Here is a 22,030-nt window from a genome sequence, read left to right on the forward strand (position 1 = left end):
CATACGTCTAGCCGGATGCCGGTTGCACACTATATGATAACTGAGGCACAGACTGTATAAAGTAATGCCAGTGGTTTCTGGCTTACAAATAGCAATAAATGAGGTAATTTTTTACAGTGTTACACAATGTCAACATAGGGTCCGGGCAGTGAGCCAACAAGGGTTAATAGAGCTTCCATAGGCTTCTGATTACACAGAATTTGAGAAAGTGTAACAACTATAAATACAGTAACTTCTATCAAGGATATTCAAAGCATCTAACAGTAAAAACTCCCGCCCCACGGCTATATACACTTACTGTCCCCTTCATTTTTATCTAACTTTTTTTTTTTCTGTACACAACAAATTAAGATTTATCAGTATGGTCCCATAGAATAATGGTTCTTTAATTGATGGAGGTCAATAGTGACCAATTGTGGTCACCTTAGGGCACTTTTTGGTTGTTGGTTTGAAACAACTATATGGAGGCTCCTGGGGGAGGCACATAGAGGGGCATAACAATCATATGGGGGCAGTGTGTATGCACATGGAAGGTTCTAGTTGCTACATGGGGGCACATAGAGGGGACAAACAACTCTCTGAGGGCCACAGTGTAAGGGAAATACTAATAAATGGGCCTAAAAAGGAGGCATATGGTGGAAGCACATAGGGCAGCATAACAACCATATGAAGGACAGTGTGTCAGCTTAACTACTATGTGAGGTATGTAGAGGGACCTAACAACTATATGGGGGCATAACAACTAATTTAGTGGTAGAGGGATATTACTATAATATTTAGGCACAAAATGGTCACTATTACTGTGTGAAACCATACAGGTGAGGTATTAAAATAGAGACGTAGAATGTGCTGGGGGAAGGAGCCTAACATGTTGGCCCTTGACGACAACTGGGGGCCAGTTGGAGAAGAAAAGGTAAAGGAACAAACTCCCAACAGTGAAAACATAGCCAGTAATTCACATAGAGAAGACCTTACCAGATGGGATTAAGGAGTATATAACCAAAAGGGTCAGTCAGTGTGTTAGTATTTTAGTCATGGGAGTCTATCATGTCATGTCATGGAAGTCTGTCACTTAAGGACCAATGATTTACCGGTACACCAGAAAGTCCAGGGCTCTGGGAAGTGACCTCAGGAGCAGAGCTCACTTCTTGGAGGACCAGCTGCTATCAGCCCCTTCATGACACAACCCAAAAGGGCCTAAATAACCAGGCCAATTTTCATTTTGCGCATTTTTATTCTTTCCTCCTTCTAAAAGCTATAGCACTTTTATTTCTTTAACAACAGGGCCAGGGCTTGTTTTTCTCAGGAACAAGTGTACTTTGTTATGGCACCTTTGAATCTACCATAAAATATATGACTGAACCCCAAAATATTATTTATGGGGTAAAATTGGATAACTTGGGGGGGGGGGTCCCCATAATGTCCTACGTAATGTACTTTTTTTTCATATCAACTGGTGTCAGAAAGTTATATAAATTAGTAATTTACTTCTATTAAATTACAGTGCTCTCTGCTGACATCTCTGGCCGAGACAGGAACAGGAGGTTTTTCTATGAGGATTTCTGTCTCGACCTGAGATGTCAGCAGAGAGTCAGACTGAAAATAAAACAACACTTCCTGCATGACATACAGCAGATTATAAGTATGGGAAGACTTAAGTTTTGTTATTTGAAGTAAATTAGAAATCTATATAACTTTCTGACATCAGTTGAAATGAAAGTAAAGGATTTTAGCTAGATAACCCCTTTAAGTACGTGGGAAGGGATCCTATAAACTATTGTGGACTATGAGGACTATGATTTATCAAGTTTCTTGATAAAGGTCTGTGATTTAATAGACAGACTGAAACGTTAAAAAAAAACAAGAACAATTGAGTCACATCTCTGTGTGATGCTCCAACTGTGACTTTGCTGGTCTCCTGGACGTCTACCTGCGCTGACCCTCCTACGGGTTTTCCTTTGGTTCCTGTGATCTCTTTTGAGATACACTTCCACTCCCACCGTCGGTGGCTGCAACCCGAGGGATATCTGCGGTCCTTGTCTGAGTGACATCATATACCTACAGTAGAGTTGTGCCACAATTCCACAAGGTAAGTGCATCCATCTATCACTGGAATAGACACACTAGCCCACCATGTTATTGCACCAGGAGGCGCCCCTCTCTCCTTTTGTTTCCTCTACATAAAAGCCAGAGGTGGTTTTGAATCTACAGTAACAACCTGTAGAATATGTAAAATCCAGTATGCTGGCTGTACTGTACCATTGAAAATCAGGATTATGCGACACATTTCAGACATGAGAAATGATACAGTGAATGTGTCCATTCCATCCCGACATTTTAGAACAGTTTCCCAGATTCCCTAGTACAGTCATGGCCAAAAGTTTTGAGAATGACACAAATATTATATTTTCTCATGATCTGTTGCCCTCTGGTTTTTATGTGTGTTTATCAGATGTTTTTATCACATACAGAAATATAATTGCAATCATATTATGAGTAACAAAAGATTATACTGACAGTTAGAATGAGTTAATGCAGCAAGTCAATATTTGCAGTGTTGACCCTTCTTCTTCAGGACCTCTGCAATTCTCCCTGGCTGCTCTCAATCACCTTCTGGACCAAATCCTGACTGATAGCAGTCCATTCTTGCACCATAAATTCTTGCATTTTGTCAGAATTTGTTGGTTTTTGTTTGTCCACCCGTCTCTTGATGATTGACCACAAGTTCTCAATGGGATTAAGATCTGGGGAGTTTCCAGGCCATGGAACCAAAATCTCTATGTTTTGTTCCCTGAGCCATTTAGTTACTGTATAACTTTTGCTTTATGGCAAAAGTGCTCCATCATGCTGGGAAAGGCATTGTTGATCGCCAAACTGCTCTTGGACGGTTGGGAGAAGTTGCTCTTGGAGGACATTCTGGGAGAAGTTGCTCTTGGAGGACATTCTGGTACCATTCTTTATTCATGGCTGTGTTTTTAGACAAGGCTGTGAGAAAGCTGATTCCCTTGGCTGAGAAGCAACCCCACACATGAATGGTTTCAGGATGCTTTACAGTTGGCATGAGACAAGACTGGTGGTAGCGCTCACCTCGTCTTCTCCGAATAAGCCTTTTTTCTAGATGTCCCAAACAATCGAAAAAGGGATTCATCAGAGAAAATGACTTTACCCCAGTCCTCAGCAGTCCACTCCCTGTACCTTTTTCAGAATATCAGTCTGTCCCTGATGTTTTTTCTGGAGAGAAGTGGCTTCTTTGCTGCCCTCCTTGAGACCAGGCCTTGCTCCAAGAGTCTCCGCCTCACCGTGCGTGCAGATGCACTCACACCTGCCTGCTGCCATTCCTGAGCAAGCTCTGCACTGCTGGTAGCCCGATCCCGCAGCTGAAACACTTTTAACAAATGGTCCTGGTGTTTGGTCTTTCTTGGGCTCCCTGGAGCATTTTTGGCAACAATGGAACCAGGGCAGTTTCTAGGTAATTTGGACTACAGGGAGAATCTTGACAGAAGCGCCCCCCCCCCCCCCCCCCCTTATGATATCCGAGTGATGTTGGATCAGATTGTTGTTATAAAAAAACAGTGTGTGTATTATCACACAGAGCAGTGTTACCCAACCTTTCAAAAGTCATTCAGTGACTCACAGGTGACGTCTTCTTTGATCTGAGGCGTCACTTTCCTTTTCCTCTCCATCCGGCCTAGACCTCCATGATGATTTCTTCCAGCTACAATTCTTTTCTTCTGAACCTGCCAGACAAACATCTTAGGTTCCACACTTTTACAACAACTTCCTTACACATTTTTGGGTCATGTGCAGTAAAGTCGGTAGGCATGTGGGTTGCCTCCTGTATGTAGGATCCCCACTTGTGCCCCCATATAGGAATAATGCCCCATGCTGTGCTCCAATATAGGAATAATGTTACTGCTCTGCCCTCCATACAGTAATACCGCCCCCCTGTGCTCTGTTCTTAAAGTAATACTGTCCCCATAGTAATACTGCCCCCCTGTGCTCTGTCCCCATAGTAATATTGTCCCCCATGCTCTGTCCCCATAGTAACACTGTTCCCATAGTAATAATGCCCCGTGCTCTGTCTCCATGGTAATACTGTCCCCCTGTGCTCTGTCCCCATTGTAATACTGTCCCCATAGTAATAATGCCCCCGGTGCTTTGCCCCCATTATAATACTATCCCCATGTGCTCTGTTCCCAGTGCTCTGTCCCCATTGTAATACTGTCCTCCTGTGCTGTCCCCATTGTAATACTGTCCCATGTGCTCTGTCCCCATTGTAATACTGTCCCCTGTGCTGTCATCCTTGTAATACTGTCCTCCTGTGCTGTCCTCATTGTAACGCTGTCCCCCTGTGCTGTCCCCATTGTAATACTGTCCTCCTGTGCTGTCCCCATTGTAATACTGTCCCCCTGTGCTGTCCCCATTGCAATACTGTCCCCATTGTAATACTGTCCCCCTGTGCTGTCCCCATTGTAATACTGTCCTCCTTTGCTGTCCCCATTGTAATACTGTCCTCCTGTGCTGTCCCCATTGTAATACTGTCCCATGTGCTGTCCCCATTGTAATACTGTCCCCTGTGCTCTGTCCCCATTGTAATACTGTCCCCATTGTAATACTGTCCTCCTGTGCTGTCCCCATTGTAATACTGTCCCATGTGCTGTCCTCATTGTAATACTGTCCCTCTGTGCTGTCCCCATTGTAATACTGTCCCCTGTGCTCTGTCCCCATTGTAATACTGTCCCCTGTGCTGTCCTCATTGTAACGCTGTCCCCCTGTGCTGTCCCCCATTGTAATACTGCCCTCCTGTGCTGTCCCCATTGTAATACTGTCCTCATTGTAATACTGTCCCCCTGTGCTGTCCCCATTGTAATACTGTCCTCCTTTGCTGTCCCCATTGTAATACTGTCCTCCTGTGCTGTCCCAATTGTAATACTGCCCCATGTGCTGTCCCCATTGTAATACTGTCCCCTGTGCTCTGTCCCCATTGTAATACTGTCCTCCTGTGCTGTCCCCATTGTAATACTGTCCCATGTGCTCTGTCCCCATTGTAATACTGTCCCCTGTGCTGTCATCCTTGTAATACTGTCCTCCTGTGCTGTCCCCATTGTAATACTGTTCTCCTGTGCTGTCCCCATTGTATTACTGTCCCATGTGCTGTCCCCATTGTAATACTGCCCCATGTGCTGTCCCCATTGTAATACTGTCCTCCTGTGCTGTCCCCATTGTAATACTGTCCTCCTGTGCTGTCCCCATTGTAATACTGTCCTCATGTGCTGTCCCCATTGTAATACTGTCCTCCTGTGCTGTCCCCATTGTAATACTGTCCTCATGTGCTGTCCCCATTGTAATACTGTCCCATGTGCTGTCCCCATTGTAATACTGTCCTCCTGTGCTGTCCCCATTGTAATACTGTCCCATGTGCTGTCCCCATTGTAATACTGTCCTCCTGTGCTGTCCCCATTGTAATACTGTCCCATGTGCTGTCCCCATTGCAATACTGTCCCCATTGTAATACTGTCCCCCTGTGCTGTCCCCATTGTAATACTGTCGTCCTGTGCTGTCCCCATTGTAATACTGTCCCATGTGCTGTCCCCATTGTAATACTGTCCCCTGTGCTCTGTCCCCATTGTAATACTGTCCCCATTGTAATACTGTCCTCCTGTGCTGTCCCCATTGTAATACTGTCCCATGTGCTGTCCTCATTGTAATACTGTCCCCCTGTGCTGTCCCCATTGTAATACTGTCCCCTGTGCTCTGTCCCCATTGTAATACTGTCCCCTGTGCTGTCCTCATTGTAACGCTGTCCCCCTGTGCTGTCCCCATTGTAATACTGTCCTCCTGTGCTGTCCCTATTGTAATACTGTCCTCATTGTAATACTGTCCCCCTGTGCTGTCCCCATTGTAATACTGTCCTCCTTTGCTGTCCCCATTGTAATACTGTCCTCCTGTGCTGTCCCAATTGTAATACTGCCCCATGTGCTGTCCCCATTGTAATACTGTCCCCTGTGCTCTGTCCCCATTGTAATACTGTCCTCCTGTGCTGTCCCCATTGTAATACTGTCCCATGTGCTCTGTCCCCATTGTAATACTGTCCCCTGTGCTGTCATCCTTGTAATACTGTCCTCCTGTGCTGTCCCCATTGTAATACTGTTCTCCTGTGCTGTCCCCATTGTATTACTGTCCCATGTGCTGTCCCCATTGTAATACTGCCCCATGTGCTGTCCCCATTGTAATACTGTCCTCCTGTGCTGTCCCCATTGTAATACTGTCCTCCTGTGCTGTCCCCATTGTAATACTGTCCTCATGTGCTGTCCCCATTGTAATACTGTCCCATGTGCTGTCCCCATTGTAATACTGTCCTCCTGTGCTGTCCCCATTGTAATACTGTCCCATGTGCTGTCCCCATTGTAATACTGTCCTCCTGTGCTGTCCCCATTGTAATACTGTCCCATGTGCTGTCCCCATTGTAATACTGTCCTCCTGTGCTGTCCCCATTGTAATACTGTCCCATGTGCTGTCCCCATTGTAATACTGTCCTATGTGCTGTCCCCATTGTAATACTGTCCCATGTGCTGTCCCCATTGTAATACTGTCCTCCTGTGCTGTCCTCATTGTAATACTGTCCTCCTGTGCTGTTCCCATTGTAATACTGTCCCATGTGCTGTCCCCATTGTAATACTGTCCCATGTGCTGTCCCCATTGTAATACTGCCCCATGTGCTGTCCCCATTGTAATACTGTCCTCCTGTGCTGTCCCCATTGTAATACTGTCCTCCTGTGCTGTTCCCATTGTAATACTGTCCCATGTACTGTCCCCATTGTAATACTGTCCCATGTGCTGTCCCCATTGTAAAAATGTCCCATGTGCTGTCCCCATGGTAATAGTGCCCCATTGCCCAGCATACTCACCTAATCCTGGCATGGTGCGGGTCCCTCTGTCTCCAGGTCTTCTCTCCTGACACCGCAGGGACGGAGCCTCCAACCTCCGGCGCCTGCTGGAGGGGGCGATCACGTCCAGGCCAGGGAATGGCAGGCGGCAGCCTGGATGTAATGTAAGCTGAGCTGAGTGCAGGGGCGGGAATACTTGCAGCGGCGGCGGTACAGACGGGATGCGGAGCGGCCTGTGAAGGTGATGTGCAGGGGTGGGGGGGCTGCAGTCAGGATGCAGGCAGGGGGCACCCTGAGCAGGGGAATGGCGCTCAGAGCGCAGTGTAGGGCGGCATGTGTGGGCGGCCGGGCCGGGAGTGCGGGGCGCGGGGCACACTATCCAAGCCAGCAGTGTCAGGTCCCCAGGGGCAGCGCCCTCTAGCTGCCGGCGCCCCGTGCTGTCGCCCGGCCCGCCCGGCACAAGAAACGGCCCTGAATGGAACCTCTCTCCTTGAAGTTCTTGATGATGTGATAGATTGTTGACTGAGGTGAACTCTTTCTAGCTGCTATACTCTCCCTGTTAGGCCATTTTTGTGTAGTGCAATGATGACTGCACTTGTTTCTTTAGAGATAACCATGGTTAACAGAAGAGAAACAATGATGCCAAGCACCAGCCTCCTTTTAAAGTGTCTAGTGGTGTCATTCTTACTTGATCATGACAGATTAATCTCCAGCCCTGTCCTCATCAACACCCACACCTGTGTTAATGGCGCAATCACTGAAACGGTGTTAGCTGGTCCTTTTAAGGCAGGGCTGCAATGATGTTGAAATGTGTTTTGGGGGATGAAGTTCATTTTCTAGGCAAATATTGACTTTGCAAGTAATTGCTGTTAAGCTGATCACTCTTTATAACATTCTGGAGTATATGCAAATTGCCATTTTAAAAACTGAAGCAGTAGACTTTGTAGAAATTAATATTTGTATCATTCTCAAAACTTTTGGCCATGACTGTAGTAGTGAGCTTTGAAGAAGTATTTATACCCAAAAGGGAAGCCGACCATAGACGCAAATTACTTGACAGGGAATTCTTCTGATGTTCATTTTGGTAACTAGAACTCTGCTAGATATAAACTCTCGCAAGGAACAACAAATATAAATAAATTATACTCTGTTCATTAGAGATGAGCAGAATTACAGTAGGAATGAAGCAAATCACTTTGTTTCTATCTGCAGTCTGCTCATCAGGCTGTGGGCTTTGAAGTCAGCTCTGCTTCCTGCCGATCCTCCCTGGGTGCTGGGAAAAGATGGATCCAGTCCTGGGAAACTTTTCCCAGTTTCCCAGGACTGGATCCATCTTTTTCCAGCACCCGGGGAGAAGCAGCACAGAGCGGAGCTGACTTCAAAGCTTGATGAGCAAAATGCAGATAGGAACAAAGTGATTCCCTTCATTCCTACTGTAATCTGCTCATCTCCACTGTTCATGTTTTACAGTACACATACTTTTTATATGTGAATATACTTTATTATGTATGTTCACATTATACAATAAATATGTACTTTACACAAAAACAACTGTATTTGCCATAATAATTAGTATTGGCCTCGACTTTATCAATGTCCACTTTTTTTGGTTTGGTTTTCCATGTTTCCGGAAGGAGGAGCCCATAATCATGTGACTCTCCCTGGAGGGTATTTAAGTTTAGGGCCCTATTCCACCGGACGATTATCGTTCAGATTATCGTTAAATCATTTGAATCTAAAGGATAATCGTTCGGTTGAAAAGCAGTTAACGATTAACGACCGAACGAGAAATCGTTGATCGCTTAATAAGATCTGGACCTATTTTTATCGTTGCTCGTTCACAAATCGTTCGCATTGAATAAGACATCGTTCGGTCGTTTGCAGTAGATACGAATGCAATAGCGTAGAAATAGCGAAGAAAAAACTATTGCAAATACGATCATAAGTAACGATTATCGTTCCATGAAAATGAGTGAACGTTTTCAGGTCTTTCGCAATAGTGGTCGTTTGAGATCGTTAATTGTTAGCGATTATGCGAACGATAATTGTCCAGTGTAATAGGGCCCTTAGATGCAATTTGTACATGGTATGATTAAGGGCATGTTGGTGTGTAAACTGACACACTGAAGTGTGTCCTTTTATACACTAAAGTTGTCACCTGTCTGCTGAATCCTCTCCTTTTTTAAAATGCAACTTTCTAAAATAAAAATAAAAAAGTCAAGTTATCTTCAGTAATGATAAGTAATTTCCTGAATGGAGTGTGAGAGTGCAGTTGTTTCTGGTGTGTGGGCACCTTCACTTATTCTGTAAAGAAACAGAAAAAGGTATTACAAAACCAACCAATTCTATAGAAATAATAATATAATAAAAAATAATTTTGATTGAAACTGTAGTGTACAAGTTACAAAGTGACAACAAGATCAAAATGGATCTAAAAATGTAAGTACAAAATTAAAGTATAAAACATATAATAAGTAAAAAAAAAAAAAAAAATAATAATAATAACTAGATTTGCATTTCCAGGGAAATACATAGTGCTTGAAAAGAGCGCCCCTTTACCAGTGACTTCCATTTAACTTTAATCCTGGGTGCCGTCCCTTTAAGAGCGACTTGGGTCCCATCCCTTTAAGAGCAACTTGGCTCCCGTCCCTTTAAGAGCGACATGGGTCCCTTTAGGAGCGACCTGGGTCGCTTTAAGAGCAACGTGGGTCCCTTCGCTCTTAAAGGGACCAAGGTCACTCTTAAAGGTACCTAGGTCGCTCTTAAAGGGACTCAGGTCGCTCTTAAAGGTACCCAGGTCGCTCTTAAAGGGACCCAGGTCGCTCTTAATGAGACCCATTTCACTCTAAAAGGGACCCAGGTCGCTCTTAAAGGGCCCCCGTTGCACTTAAAGGGACCCAAGTGGCTCTTAAAGGGAACCAGGTGGCTCTTAAAGGGACCCAGGTCGCACTTAAAGGGACCCATTTTGCTCTTAAAGGTACATATTTCGCTCTTAAAGGTACATATTTCGCTCTTAAAGAGCCCCAGGTTGCTCTAAGAGGACCCAGGTCACTCTTAAAGGGACATATTTCGCTCTTAAAGGGCCCCAGGTTGCTCTTGAAGGGACCCAGGTCACTCTTAAAGGGCCCCAGGTCGCTCTTAAAGGGACTTATTTAGCTTTTAAAGGGACTTATTTAGATCTTAAAGGGACCTATTTCGCTCTTAAAGGGACCCATTTCACTCTTAAAGGGACATATTTCGCTCTTAAAGGGACCCAGGTCGCTCTTAAAGGGACCCTGGAGGCTCTTAAAGGGACCCTGGACGCTCTTAAAGGGACCCATTTCGCTCTTAAAGGGACCAAGGTCGCTCTTAAAGGGACCCATTTTGCTCTTAAAAGGGACATATTTCGATCTTAAAGGGACCTAGGTCGCTCTTACATGGACCAATTTCACTCTTAAAAGGACCAATTTCACGCTTAAAGGGACCCATTTCGCTCTTAAAGGGACCCATTTCGCTCTTGAAAGAACCAATTTCACGTTTAAAGGGACCCATTTCACTCTTAAAGGGACCCAGGTCGCTCTTAAAAGGACCCATTTTGCTCTTAAAGGGACATATTTTGCTCTTAAAGGGACATATTTTGCTCTTAAAGGGACATATTTCACTCTTAAAGGGACATATTTTGCTCTTAAAGGGACCCAGGTCGCTCTTAAAGGGACCAATTTCGCTCTTAAAGGGACCCAAGTCGCTCTTAAAGGGACCCAGGTCGCTCTTAAAAGGACCCTGGACGCTCTTAAAGAGACCCTGGACGCTCTTAAAGGGACCCTGGACGCTCTTAAAGGGACCAAGGTCGCTCTTAAAGGGACCCATTTTGCTCTTAAAGGGACATATTTCGATCTTAAAGGGACCTAGGTCGCTCTTACAGGGACCAATTTCACTCTTAAAGGGACCAATTTCGCTCTTAAAGGGACATATTTTGCTCTTAAAGGGACCCAGGTCGCTCTTAAAGGGACCCAGGTCGCTCTTAAAGGGACTAATTTCACTCTTAAAGGGACCAATTTCAAGCTTAAAGGGACCCATTTTGCTCTTAAAGGGACCCAGGTCGCTCTTAAAGGGACGCATTTTGCTCTTAAAGGGATATATTTCGCTCTTAAAGGGACATATTTTGCTCTTAAAGGGACCCAGGTCGCTCTAAAAGGGACCCATTTCGCTCTTAAAGGGACCCATTTCGCTCTTAAAGGGACCCAGGTCGCTCTTAAAGGGACCCATTTCGCTCTTAAAGGAACCCAGGTTGCTCTTAAAGGGACCCAGGTTGCTCTTAAAAGGACCCATTTTGCTCTTAAAGGGACATATTTCGCTCTTAAAGGGACCAAGGTCGCTCTTAAAGGGACATATTTCGCTCTAAGGGACATATTTCGCTCTTAAAGGGACCCAGGTCGCTCTTAAAGGGACCAATTTCACTCTTAAAGGGACCAATTTTGCTCTTAAAGGGACCAATTTTGCTCTTAAAGGGACATATTTCGCTCTTAAAGGGACCCAGGTCGCTCTTAAAGGGACATATTTTGCTCTTAAAAGGACCCAGGTCGCTCTTAAAAGGGACCCAGGTCGCTCTTAAAGGGACCCGGGCCGCTCTTAAAGGGACCCAGATCGCCCTAGCAACATGGGTCCCTTTTAAGAGCAACATGCGTCCCGTCCGTTTAAGAGCAACTTGGGTCCCGTTTCTTTAAGAGCGACTTGGATCCCTTTAAGAGCTACATAGGACTTTTTAAGAGCGACTTGGGTCCCGTCCCTTTAAGAGCGACTTGGGTCCCGCCACTTTAAGAGCGACTTGGGTACCTTTAAGAATGACTTGGGTCCCTTTAAGAGCGACATGGCTCCCGTCCCTTTAAGAGAGACTTGGGTCCCTTTAAGAGTGACTTGCGTTCCTTTAAGGGCGACCTAGGTCCCTTTAAGAGCGATCTGAGTACTTATAATGGTAAAGATCATTGCTCGGTTACCATGACAATCTTACTCATGTCAGTGAGACAAAATCGTTAAGGACCTTCCATATATTACATCTTCTATTGGCCAATAGTGGACATGTGACTGTGGATGGTGTGATACATTACATGATGAGACCTTAGAGTTCCTATTGGCTGCTATATCTCAGCTATTTGCATATGTGCTGTGATTGGCTGTCAGCGGTTAGAGTGTGGCCATTATTTGCAATGGGCCATTATTTTCTATGGGAAATTTGGGGTCTTTAAACGTAAATTTCTTAAAAACGACAAATCCGATCGAAACGAAAAATAGATAGCACACCACACACCGCCGAGGGCTTCGAAACGCAGTTTGAATGGAGTGTGTGCACAAAGCGGTTCAGGCTGTATTACGCGCAGAAAAATGGCTGGAAGAAGAAGAAGAAACGGAAGAAGAAGAAGAATACGGATTACAATATAGTGCTTTTCAAGCACTATAATAATAATACATAGAATTGCCATGTCTGGGATATCTAAACTAGTAGACCATACTGCTATTTGACAAGCTTTATAATAGCTCATTATTGACTGTCGGGGGTTCGAGCAGTTGGATTGTTTCATCTGTCTATTGTTACGTTATCCTTCTAAGCTGGCTATCTATAGTGAACAACCCCTCGAGTGAATAGTGAGCTTGAACACACATGCTCGCTACTCTCTAGCTCATATCTATATCTGAGAAACATATGGTACAAAGTTGAGTCTGTAAGACTTACCAAATGTATAGGAGGCCTCAAACCCTGTTGCCTGAACCGATTCGTCGCTAACAAAAGTCAGCTTCAGGGAATTGGTGGTAGAGGTAATGACAGACATAATTTCATCACCGCAGAATGACCCGATTCCGGTAGACCCATCCTGGATCTTTAAATAGTCATATAGGCAGAAACGTCCGTCCTCCATGTGAAAATCACTGATGGTCAGAATAATCTGTAAACAACAGAAACAACCGAGGATATTTTGGGTGGTGAATTTACTATTTTCTAGAATTTACTGCAGCTATTATATTAGTGGGACACCCAGAAGGTGCGCCTGAAAAAACATTTCCCGAATCTGCTTTTTTACTAAGAAAAGAGTAAAATGAGTGAAGCCGCTTATTGTTCTTCTGATCCATTTTGGTCTTGACAACTGTAACATCTAACATCTCATCTTCAACATCACGGATCAATGGAGATAAGAGAATTGTTCAGCTTTCAAGTTTTTTGAAATGCGCTCCAGTGACAACCAGGTTATTCCTAATATGTTACCCCCCCCCCCCCATTCTATGTCTTATCCTTTTATCTTCCCTCTTTTATGTTATCCTTTTATCTTCCCTCTCCATTGAATATTCAGTTCCCAGTGGCGTAGCGACCGCGGTCGCAGGGGTCGCCGCCGCGACCGGGCCGCTACCAAGGGGGGGCCCGCGAGCCCCCCCCCCCTTACCACTGCACTGCCCGCCTCCCACTCCCTCTTGTGACCGCAAGCAATGTTTTGCTTGCGATCACAAGAGGCACGGGCCCCCGGCTGTCTTGCGGCCCCCAGGGAGCTCTGTGTGCGGCGGGGGGGGAAGTACTTCCAGCGCAGGGAGCATCGCGTTAAGAAAAAAACAGGTCCCGCGAAGCTCCTCCCCCTCCGCGCTAAGCCCCGCCTCCCACCGGGAGAAGCCCGCCAGCGCGTGTGACCTGGGGGCTACAGAAATCATGCAGGTGAGTATAGATTTTTTTGTTTTTAAGGGGATGATGGGGGTGTAGTGGTATGATGATGGAACAAGAGGATGATGGGGATGTAGTGGTATGATGATGGAACAAGAGGATGATGAGGGGTGTAGTGGTATGATGATGGAACAAGAGGATGATGAGGGTGTAGTGGTATGATGATGGAACAAGAGGATGATGGGGTGTAGTGGTATGATGATGATGGAACAAGAGAATGATGGGGTGTAGTGGTATGATGATGATGGAACAAGAGAATGATGAGGGGTGTAGTGGTATGATGATGAAGGAACAAGAGGATGATGAGGATGTAGTGGTATGATGATGATGATGGAACAAGAGGAAGATGAGGGGTGTAGTGGTATGATGATGATGAAGGAACAAGAGGATGATGAGGGGTGTAGTGGTATGATGATGATTATGATGATGAAGGAACAAGAGGATGATGGGGTGTAGTGGTATGATGATGATGATGATGATGATGATGAAGGAACAAGAGGATGATGGGGGTGTAGTGGTATGATGATGATGATGATGATGATGATGATGATGATGATGGAACAAGAGGATGATGGGGTGTAGTGGTATGATGATGAAGGGACAAGAGGATGATGGGGGTGTAGTAGTATGATGATGGAACAAGAGGATGATGAGGGGTGTAGCGGTATGATGATGAAGGAACAAGAGGATGATGAGGATGTAGTGGTATGATGATGATGAAGGAACAAGAGGATGATGGGGGTGTAGTAGTATGATGATGATGATGGAACAAGAGGAAGATGAGGGGTGTAGTGGTATGATGATGATGAAGGAACAAGAGGATGATGGGGTGTAGTGGTATGATGATGAAGGAACAAGAGGATGATGGGGGTGTAGTAGTATGATGATGATGATGGAACAAGAGGAAGATGAGGGGTGTAGTGGTATGATGATGATGATGAAGGAACAAGAGGATGATGGGGTGTAGTGGTATGATGATGATGGAACAAGAGGATGATGGGAATGTAGTGGTATGATGATGATGGAACAAGAGGAGGATGAGGGGTGTAGTGGTATGATGATGGAACAAGAGGATGATGAGGGGTGTAGTGGTATGATGATGGAACAAGAGGATGATGGGGTGTAGTGGTATGATGATGGAACAAGAAGATGATGAGGATGTAGTGGTATGATGATGATGGAACGAGGATGATGGGGATGTAGTGGTATGATGATGGAACAAGAGGATGATGAGGGGTGTAGTGGTATGATGATGATGGAACGAGGATGATGGGGATGTAGTGGTATGATGATGGAACAAGAGGATGATGGGAATGTAGTGGTATGATGATGATGATGATGATGATGATGGAACAAGAGGATGATGGGGGGTGTAGTGGCATGATGATGGAACAAGAGGATGATGAGGGGTGTAGTGGTATGATGATGAAGGAACAAGAGGATGATGAGGATGTAGTGGTATGATGATGATGATGGAACAAGAGGATGATGGGGGGTGTAGTGGTATAATGATGTAACAAGAAGATGATGAGGATGTAGTGGTATGATGATGATGATGATGGAACAAGAGGATGATGGGGGGTGTAGTGGTATGATGATGAAACAAGAGGATGATGATGGGTGTAGTGGTATGATGATGAAGGAACAAGAGGATTATGAAGGAACAAGAGGATGATGAGGGGTGTAGTGGTATGATGATGGAACAAGAAGATGATGAGGATGTAGTGGTATGATGATGATGATGATGATGGAACAAGAGGATGATGGGGGTGTAGTGGTATGATGATGAAACAAGAGGATGATGAGGGGTGTAGTGGTATGATGATGAAGGAACACGAGGATTATGAAGGAACAAGAGGATGATGAGGGGTGTAGTGGTATGATGATGGAACAAGAAGATGATGAGGATGTAGTGGTATGATGATGATGATGATGATGATGATGATGGAACAAGAGGATGATGGGGGTGTAGTGGTATGATGATGAAACAAGAGGATGATGAGGGGTGTAGTGGTATGATGATGAAGGAACAAGAGGATGATGAGGATGTAGTGGTATGATGATGATGGAACAAGAGGATGATGAGGGGTGAAGTGGTATGATGATGAAAGGGCAGGAGGATGAAGGGGTAGTAGTATTATGGTGGAGGTGGTTGTAGTATGATGATGGAGGGGCAGGAGGAGGGGACAACATGGGGGGCATCTGTAAGGGGGATAAAATGGGGGGCATCTATATGGTTGATAACATGGGGGCAATCTATATGGGGGATAACATGGGGGGCATCTATAATAGGGACAACACAGGGGGCCATCTATAAGGGGGAAACATTGGGGGGCCATCTATAAGGTGGACTACACAGGGGGTGTATACAATAGGGGGATATGTACTATAAGGGAGTCACATAGAGTCAGGCTACCCACTAAATGAGGGTGTAAAGGGGCCAATACAGATGTGCAGTGTGTAGAGAGATGAGGATGGTGTCAGTGTGAGGAGCCTAATATGTTTGTCTGGCAGATTCTGTGGATTCGTGGCTCCAAAAAGTTCTCATAATGGCCCTGGGCAGATGGAGAAGATGAAAAGGGAAGAACTCCGATCAGAGAAGACGTCCCCTGTGAGTCACCTGATATATTTGCACTGTAATGTATATGGTGTATAGAGCCTGTGTAGAGCTGGGGCCACCTCTATATGACTGGATGAGGTGATATTGGTCTATGTACAGAGGATTTTATTCAGTAGCAGCGGTTGTGTTAGTCAGTATGTGGTAAGGGGGGGGGGCCCAAGTTGACCTCTTGCACCAGGGCCCAAGAGACATTAGCTACGCCCCTGTCAGTTCCTCTATAATGTCTGGTTTTAATTTTGCATTCATCCTCAAAATTTGTAAAGTGATGTGGCGCTATACAAATATATGTATATAATATATAATATGTTGGCGCTATACAAACACATAGGGGGGCATTTATTCCGCTGGTCTTAAATTACGTCCCGCTCCCATCCCCCCTGCAATATTTACTAAGAAGTGTTAAGTGTCAGGTGCAGGTTTAGATTTCTGCCATGATTTTTGCCTGCTAGCAAGTCATGGTAAATCAGGTGAGGACCCCACTCCTCCTCCGGACCCGACCCACGCATACCCATCAGGTGAGCAGGGGTTACGGCTGAAAAAGTACAAATCTAATAATAAATGTCCATCATATTATTATTACTATCACAGAGGGACGGAAATGATGAAGATAGATAGATAGATAGATAGATAGATAGATAGATAGATAGATAGATAGGGAGGCCAGATGATCTTTCGGCCCGCAGAGTTCTGATGCGGGCGCATCAGTGTGCGCCCGCATCAGAACTCACCACTGCACACTATGGAGCTTGAGACCGGATCTGGGATCCCATAGAAGGCAAGGCAACGTATGGGAAAGCAACAACGGCCGGACTTTTATGAAAACATACGTTGTGTGAACATAGCCTTATCTATGAGTGCTGCATTTACTATTTAAAGATAGATAGATAGATCCAAATAAAAAAATTCCAGCAGCACTTTGCCTGAAGGTAGTAGCGGGTGCCAGTAGATTCAGGTCAGAGACCACTGACCAAACATTACTTTACTACATTTAGATAGATAGATAGATAGATAGATAGATAGATAGATAGATAGGAGATAGATAGATAGATAGATAGATAGATAGATAGATAGATAGATAGGAGAGATAGATAGATAGATAGATAGATAGATAGATAGATAGATAGATAGATAGATAGATAGATAGATATATAGATAGATAGGAGATAGATAGATAGGAGATAGATAGATAGATAGATAGATAGATAGATAGATAGATAGGAGATAGATAGATAGATAGATAGATAGATAGATAGATAGATAGGAGATAGATAGATAGATAGATAGATAGATAGATAGATAGGAGATAGATAGATAGATAGATAGATAGATAGATAGATAGATAGATAGATAAACAATGCTATATTAGACATATTTCCAGGAACTGATCACAGGTAGAAATCTTAAATACTTTTTGGAATATGTAGACTAACTTAGAATAAGAAATCCTTACCCTCATATCAACAGGAGCCGTGATTGTGTAGACGCAGTTCAGATTTGGGCCATAAGCATTGGGATAGTTGGGCGAAGTGAAGGTTCCTTCGGATGTATGAAATGTTCCTCCGCATCGTTCTGTCGTACATAGCTTTAATGTAGAGAGTCTCATACAAAATGCATATACAATTTTTTTTAATGTTCTTTCCGAAAGTGGGGATACATTTCTATTGTCTGACACATCTCCTCCTATGAGGACCTTATTGAGTTACTCCCAGCCCATCTATCTACTGTCCATGCTGCACTTAGCGGTTACTGGGGATATTAGCTATTGGTCATAATAATGTCACTGTGTATGTAGTGATAAACATTAAAGGGGTACTCCGGGCCGTGGCGTATTTTTGAGGATTGCCAGGGAGGGGCAGGAAATTGAAGCCAGAGGTCACTTACGTCCCCTGTTCCAGCGCCGGTGACCGTCCCACGGCCGCTTCCTGGTCAGAGCTGCCGCATTAGATGTAATGTCACGTCTCATCACGTCTCATGCGGCAGCTGGAACGGTGGAAGTAAGTGACCCCCGGCTTCAATTTCCTGCCGCTCCCCGGCGATCCTCAAAAATACCCCCTGGCCTGGAGTACCCCTTTAAGAGTCATCTCTTACCTGTGTTGGAAATAATTCTCTTCCCGAGGTTTGCGTCATGTTTTTTTGCATCCTTAACATCTGGGACTAAGAAAAAAAGAATAACAAAACCTAGTCAGAATTGCAATGCCTGGAGCTCCGAATTGGACCATATGTATGCAAAGAAAGTATAAAGATGAGGCGGTCGTACTCACCAAATGTATAGGAGGCCTCAAACCCTTTGGCCTGAACAGATTCATCGCTTACAACGGTCAACTGAAGGAAATTGGTATTAGAGGTAATGACAGGGATAATATCATCACCGCAGAATGGACCAATTCTGGTAGACCCATCCTGAATGTTTAAAAAGTCATTTTGGCAAAAACGACCGTCCTCTGTATGAAAATCACCGATGGTCAGAATAATCTGTAAAGATTGGAAACAACAGAGGATATTTTGGGTAGTGTATTCACAATTTTCTAGAATTTACTGCACTTATTATTCGAGCTAGACACCTAGAAAGCACACCACAAAAATATTTCCCGAATCAGCTTTTTTAAAATTAAATAACGAGTACAATGAGCGAAGCCTCTTATCACTCCTTCAACCCCTTAACCCTTTGAGGACCAGGCCCAAAATGACCCAGTGGACCGCACAAATTTTGATCTTAGTGTTTTCGTTTTTCCCTCCTCCCCTTCTAAGAGCTCTAGCACTCTCAGTTTTCTATCTACAGGCCATGTAATAGCTTGTTTTTTTTTCAGGAATAGTTGTACTGTGTAATGGCGTCTTTCATTTTACCATAACATGTATGACGGAATCCCAAATATATTATTTATGAAGATATAAATAGGTGAAATCGTAAAAGAGAATGCAATATGGTAACATTTGGGGGGTTCCTGTGTCTACGTAATGCACTATATGGTAAAAGGGACATGATACCATTATTCTATAGGTCAGTCCGAACACAACCATATGCAGGTTACACAGATTCTCTAATGGTATATATATATATTTTTTAATAAAATCCTTATTTTTTGGCAATTAGTTATTAATAAAATGGGCCTTTTGTGACGTTTATAACAGTTTTATTTTTTCACCTACGGGGCTGTATGGGGTGTCATTTTTTCCGCCATGATCTCTTGTTTTTATTAATACCATATTTGTGAAGATCAGACGTTTTGATCACTTTTTATTATTTTTTTTTTATATATATAATGTAACATCAAATCGGTAATCCACGCATTTTTTCCCTCTTTTCGTGTACGCTGTTCGCCGTTCGCAATGATGCTTGTTATATTTTAATAGATCGGACAATTACGCACGCTACAGTATATTATATGTTTATTTATTTTTATATGTTTTATTTATATAATGGAAAAGGGGGATGATTTAAACTTTTATTGGGGGAGGGGCTTTGGGGTAGTGTATTGGTGTTTTTAGCTTTTTTTACACACATTTGAAGTCCCTTTGGACTTCATAGCATTGCATGCATAGGCATAGCATTGATCAGTGTGATAGGCGATCTGCTCATTGAGCCTAGATAGAAAGATATAGATAGGAGGGAAGGAGGGAGGGAGGGAGGGAGATAGATAGATAGATAGATAGATAGGAGATAGATAGATAGATAGATAGATAGATAGATAGATAGATAGATAGATAGGAGATAGATAGATAGGAGATAGATAGATAGATAGATAGATAGATAGATAGATAGGAGATAGATAGATTGATAGATAGATAATGATATATTGTACATATTTCCAGGATTTAAAGTCAAATAGAAATATAAAACGATTTGTGGAATCTGTAGAGAGTCTAAGAAAAAGAAAACCTTACCCGTACACCAACAGGAGCCATGATTGTGTAGACGCAGTTCATATTTGGGCCATAGGCATTGGGATAGTCGGGAGAAGTGAAGGTTCCTTCGGGTGTATCGAATGTTCCTCCGCATTGCTCTGTGGTAGCTTAAATATAGTAAATCATGTATAAAATGCATATAGAATATATTAAAAAATCTTTTAAAATATATTTTAAATGCTGATGGTTACATTCCTCATATGGAACACATTTAGGCTATGTTCCCAGAACGGATAAATGACAGCTATCTCTCTGAACCGCCGTCATTATAGCTAGAGAGTGAATTCCCAGTACAAAGCTCAAAGTTGTTAGCTTGGCAGATTCTTACCTATATTTTTTTGTATCTGCTCTGACATATGCTTAAAACTTTCCACCATTTTGTTTCTTAGCTACAGAAAATTACTCTGTGTAGTAACTACAAAAACTTACAGCTGCCTTATGCTATCTAATTCCTCCTCAGTGCCTTTTAGCTGTCACATTTAGAGGCTGTGTCCATAAGTTTGCTGTGATACAGCATTTTAAAATTATTCATCCTAGTCCTCACTCCCAGTAGTCATAGGGGCGGAGCTCCAGCGGCTTGTAGTCACACTACCTCCGCCCTCCTCCCCACCACTCAAGCACAGCATGGTTGACTGCCGGAACTCAGATTGTCAATTAAATGTCCATTCATATTCAGAGACAGTTTTAAAAAATAAAGAAAGATCTAAGATCTAGACACTATATAATAGGCAAAGATGCAATATGAGCGCTCTTACCATATTCATTCAAACCAGGTATAGAAAGCTGGGGAAGAGACATTTGTAACATTAGTAGAACCTTAGTATATTGATAACAGAAACAAATATACAGTGGTCCCTCAACATGCAATAGTAATTGGTTCTTAGAGGACTATTGTATGTCCCATGAAAAACTCACAAAGTAAAAAAATAAAAATCATAGATTAAGAACAATAAGCACAAACAAGTACAGATAAACTAATAAAGGGCGGTTACTTATTTTTCACCTGTTAGATAGGCATTTTATGCGTACAAAAATACACTGTGTGAACATGGCCTAAACAAAACTACAAGTCCCGGCAGGTCTAGAAAGACTATCATGCTGGGATTTATAGTTTAGATTAGGAGAAAAGGGGATTGCTTTTACTCTAAAGAACCTTTATTTGTCAGGCACACAGGGTGAGGGGCTGAACATGGGAAGACACAGGAGACAGAGCAGGACCTGTGAGGGTCCTGCGGAGAGAACAGGATGAAGGACATCGGAGAGAACAGGATGAAGGACCTGATCACATGACCGGAAGGTCCTACAGTTTAGAGATCAGCGGGGCAGAGAGGAAGAGGAAGAAGACTGTGGGGGAGATTTATCAAACATGGTGTAAAGTGAAACTGGCTCAGTTGCCCCTAGCAACCAATCAGATTCCACCTTTCATTTTCCAAAGAGTCTGTGAGGAACGAAAGGTGGAATCTGATTGGTTGCTAGGGGAGACTGAGCCAGTTCTCCTTTACACCAGTTTGATAAATCTCCCCCAATGTGTGTAAATCAGTCAGTAAGGTGTCAGTCAGTAAGGTGTATGTCATTAACCCCTTAACGACCGCGGGCGTATATTTACGCCCTGCGGTCGGTAAGGACGTTCAGAGCGGGGCCGCGCTGCGGCCGCGCTCTGGACCGTGGCGATCCCGGGTGCCGCTCGTAGCCCGGGACCGCAGGTATTAGCGGGCACGGTCCGATCGCCCTGCCCGCTAATGACGTTTGCAGCGTCATCCCTGGTGTCTAGTGGGGAGATCGCTCCTCCGGGACGTTGTCCCGGAGGAGCGATCTCCGTTTCTGAAGCCGGCTGGGCGACCACTCCAAGATGGCGCCGTCCCCGACTCGGCACTCGTTTACTTCCGGCTGCAGCAGCCGGAAGTAAACGAGTGCCTATCTCATGGATCTCTGTAGCATATC

General features: G+C 44.0%; 1 protein-coding gene across 3 annotated transcripts; it reads right to left on the minus strand.

Moving 5' to 3' along the window:
- Positions 1 to 8,815: 8,815 nt before the first annotated feature.
- LOC138770277 (embryonic protein UVS.2-like) lies at positions 8,816 to 21,455 on the minus strand. 3 transcript variants are annotated; one of them, XM_069949240.1, is made up of 8 exons: positions 21,368 to 21,455; positions 20,845 to 20,872; positions 20,069 to 20,196; positions 18,448 to 18,658; positions 18,275 to 18,340; positions 17,637 to 17,755; positions 12,595 to 12,805; positions 8,816 to 9,191 (listed from the first exon to the last, which is right to left on the minus strand). In XM_069949240.1, exons 3-8 carry the CDS (start codon positions 20,108 to 20,110, stop codon positions 9,187 to 9,189), a joined length of 654 nt encoding a protein of 217 aa, XP_069805341.1. In that variant the 5' UTR covers positions 20,111 to 20,196; positions 20,845 to 20,872; positions 21,368 to 21,455; the 3' UTR covers positions 8,816 to 9,186. The 3 variants fall into 3 exon arrangements, with proteins under 3 accessions (XP_069805341.1, XP_069805339.1, XP_069805340.1); XM_069949238.1 differs by having other exon boundaries at positions 21,308 to 21,418; XM_069949239.1 differs by lacking the exon at positions 21,368 to 21,455 and adding an exon at positions 21,243 to 21,293.
- Positions 21,456 to 22,030: the final 575 nt, after the last annotated feature.

This window comes from Dendropsophus ebraccatus, chromosome 13 (assembly GCF_027789765.1).
Source record: "Dendropsophus ebraccatus isolate aDenEbr1 chromosome 13, aDenEbr1.pat, whole genome shotgun sequence".
NCBI lineage: Eukaryota > Metazoa > Chordata > Amphibia > Anura > Hylidae > Dendropsophus > Dendropsophus ebraccatus.

Coding starts and splice junctions, on each gene's coding strand:
- LOC138770277 (XM_069949240.1), bottom strand. CDS start 20,110: ATGAACTGCGTCTACACAATCATGGCTCCTGTTGGTGTACGG. Junction 18,341..18,447: donor TGAGGCCTCCTATACATTTG/GTGAGTACGACC, acceptor TTTTTTTCTTAG/TCCCAGATGTTAAGGATGCA. Junction 17,756..18,274: donor GAGAATTATTTCCAACACAG/GTAAGAGATGAC, acceptor TATGTACGACAG/AACGATGCGGAGGAACATTT.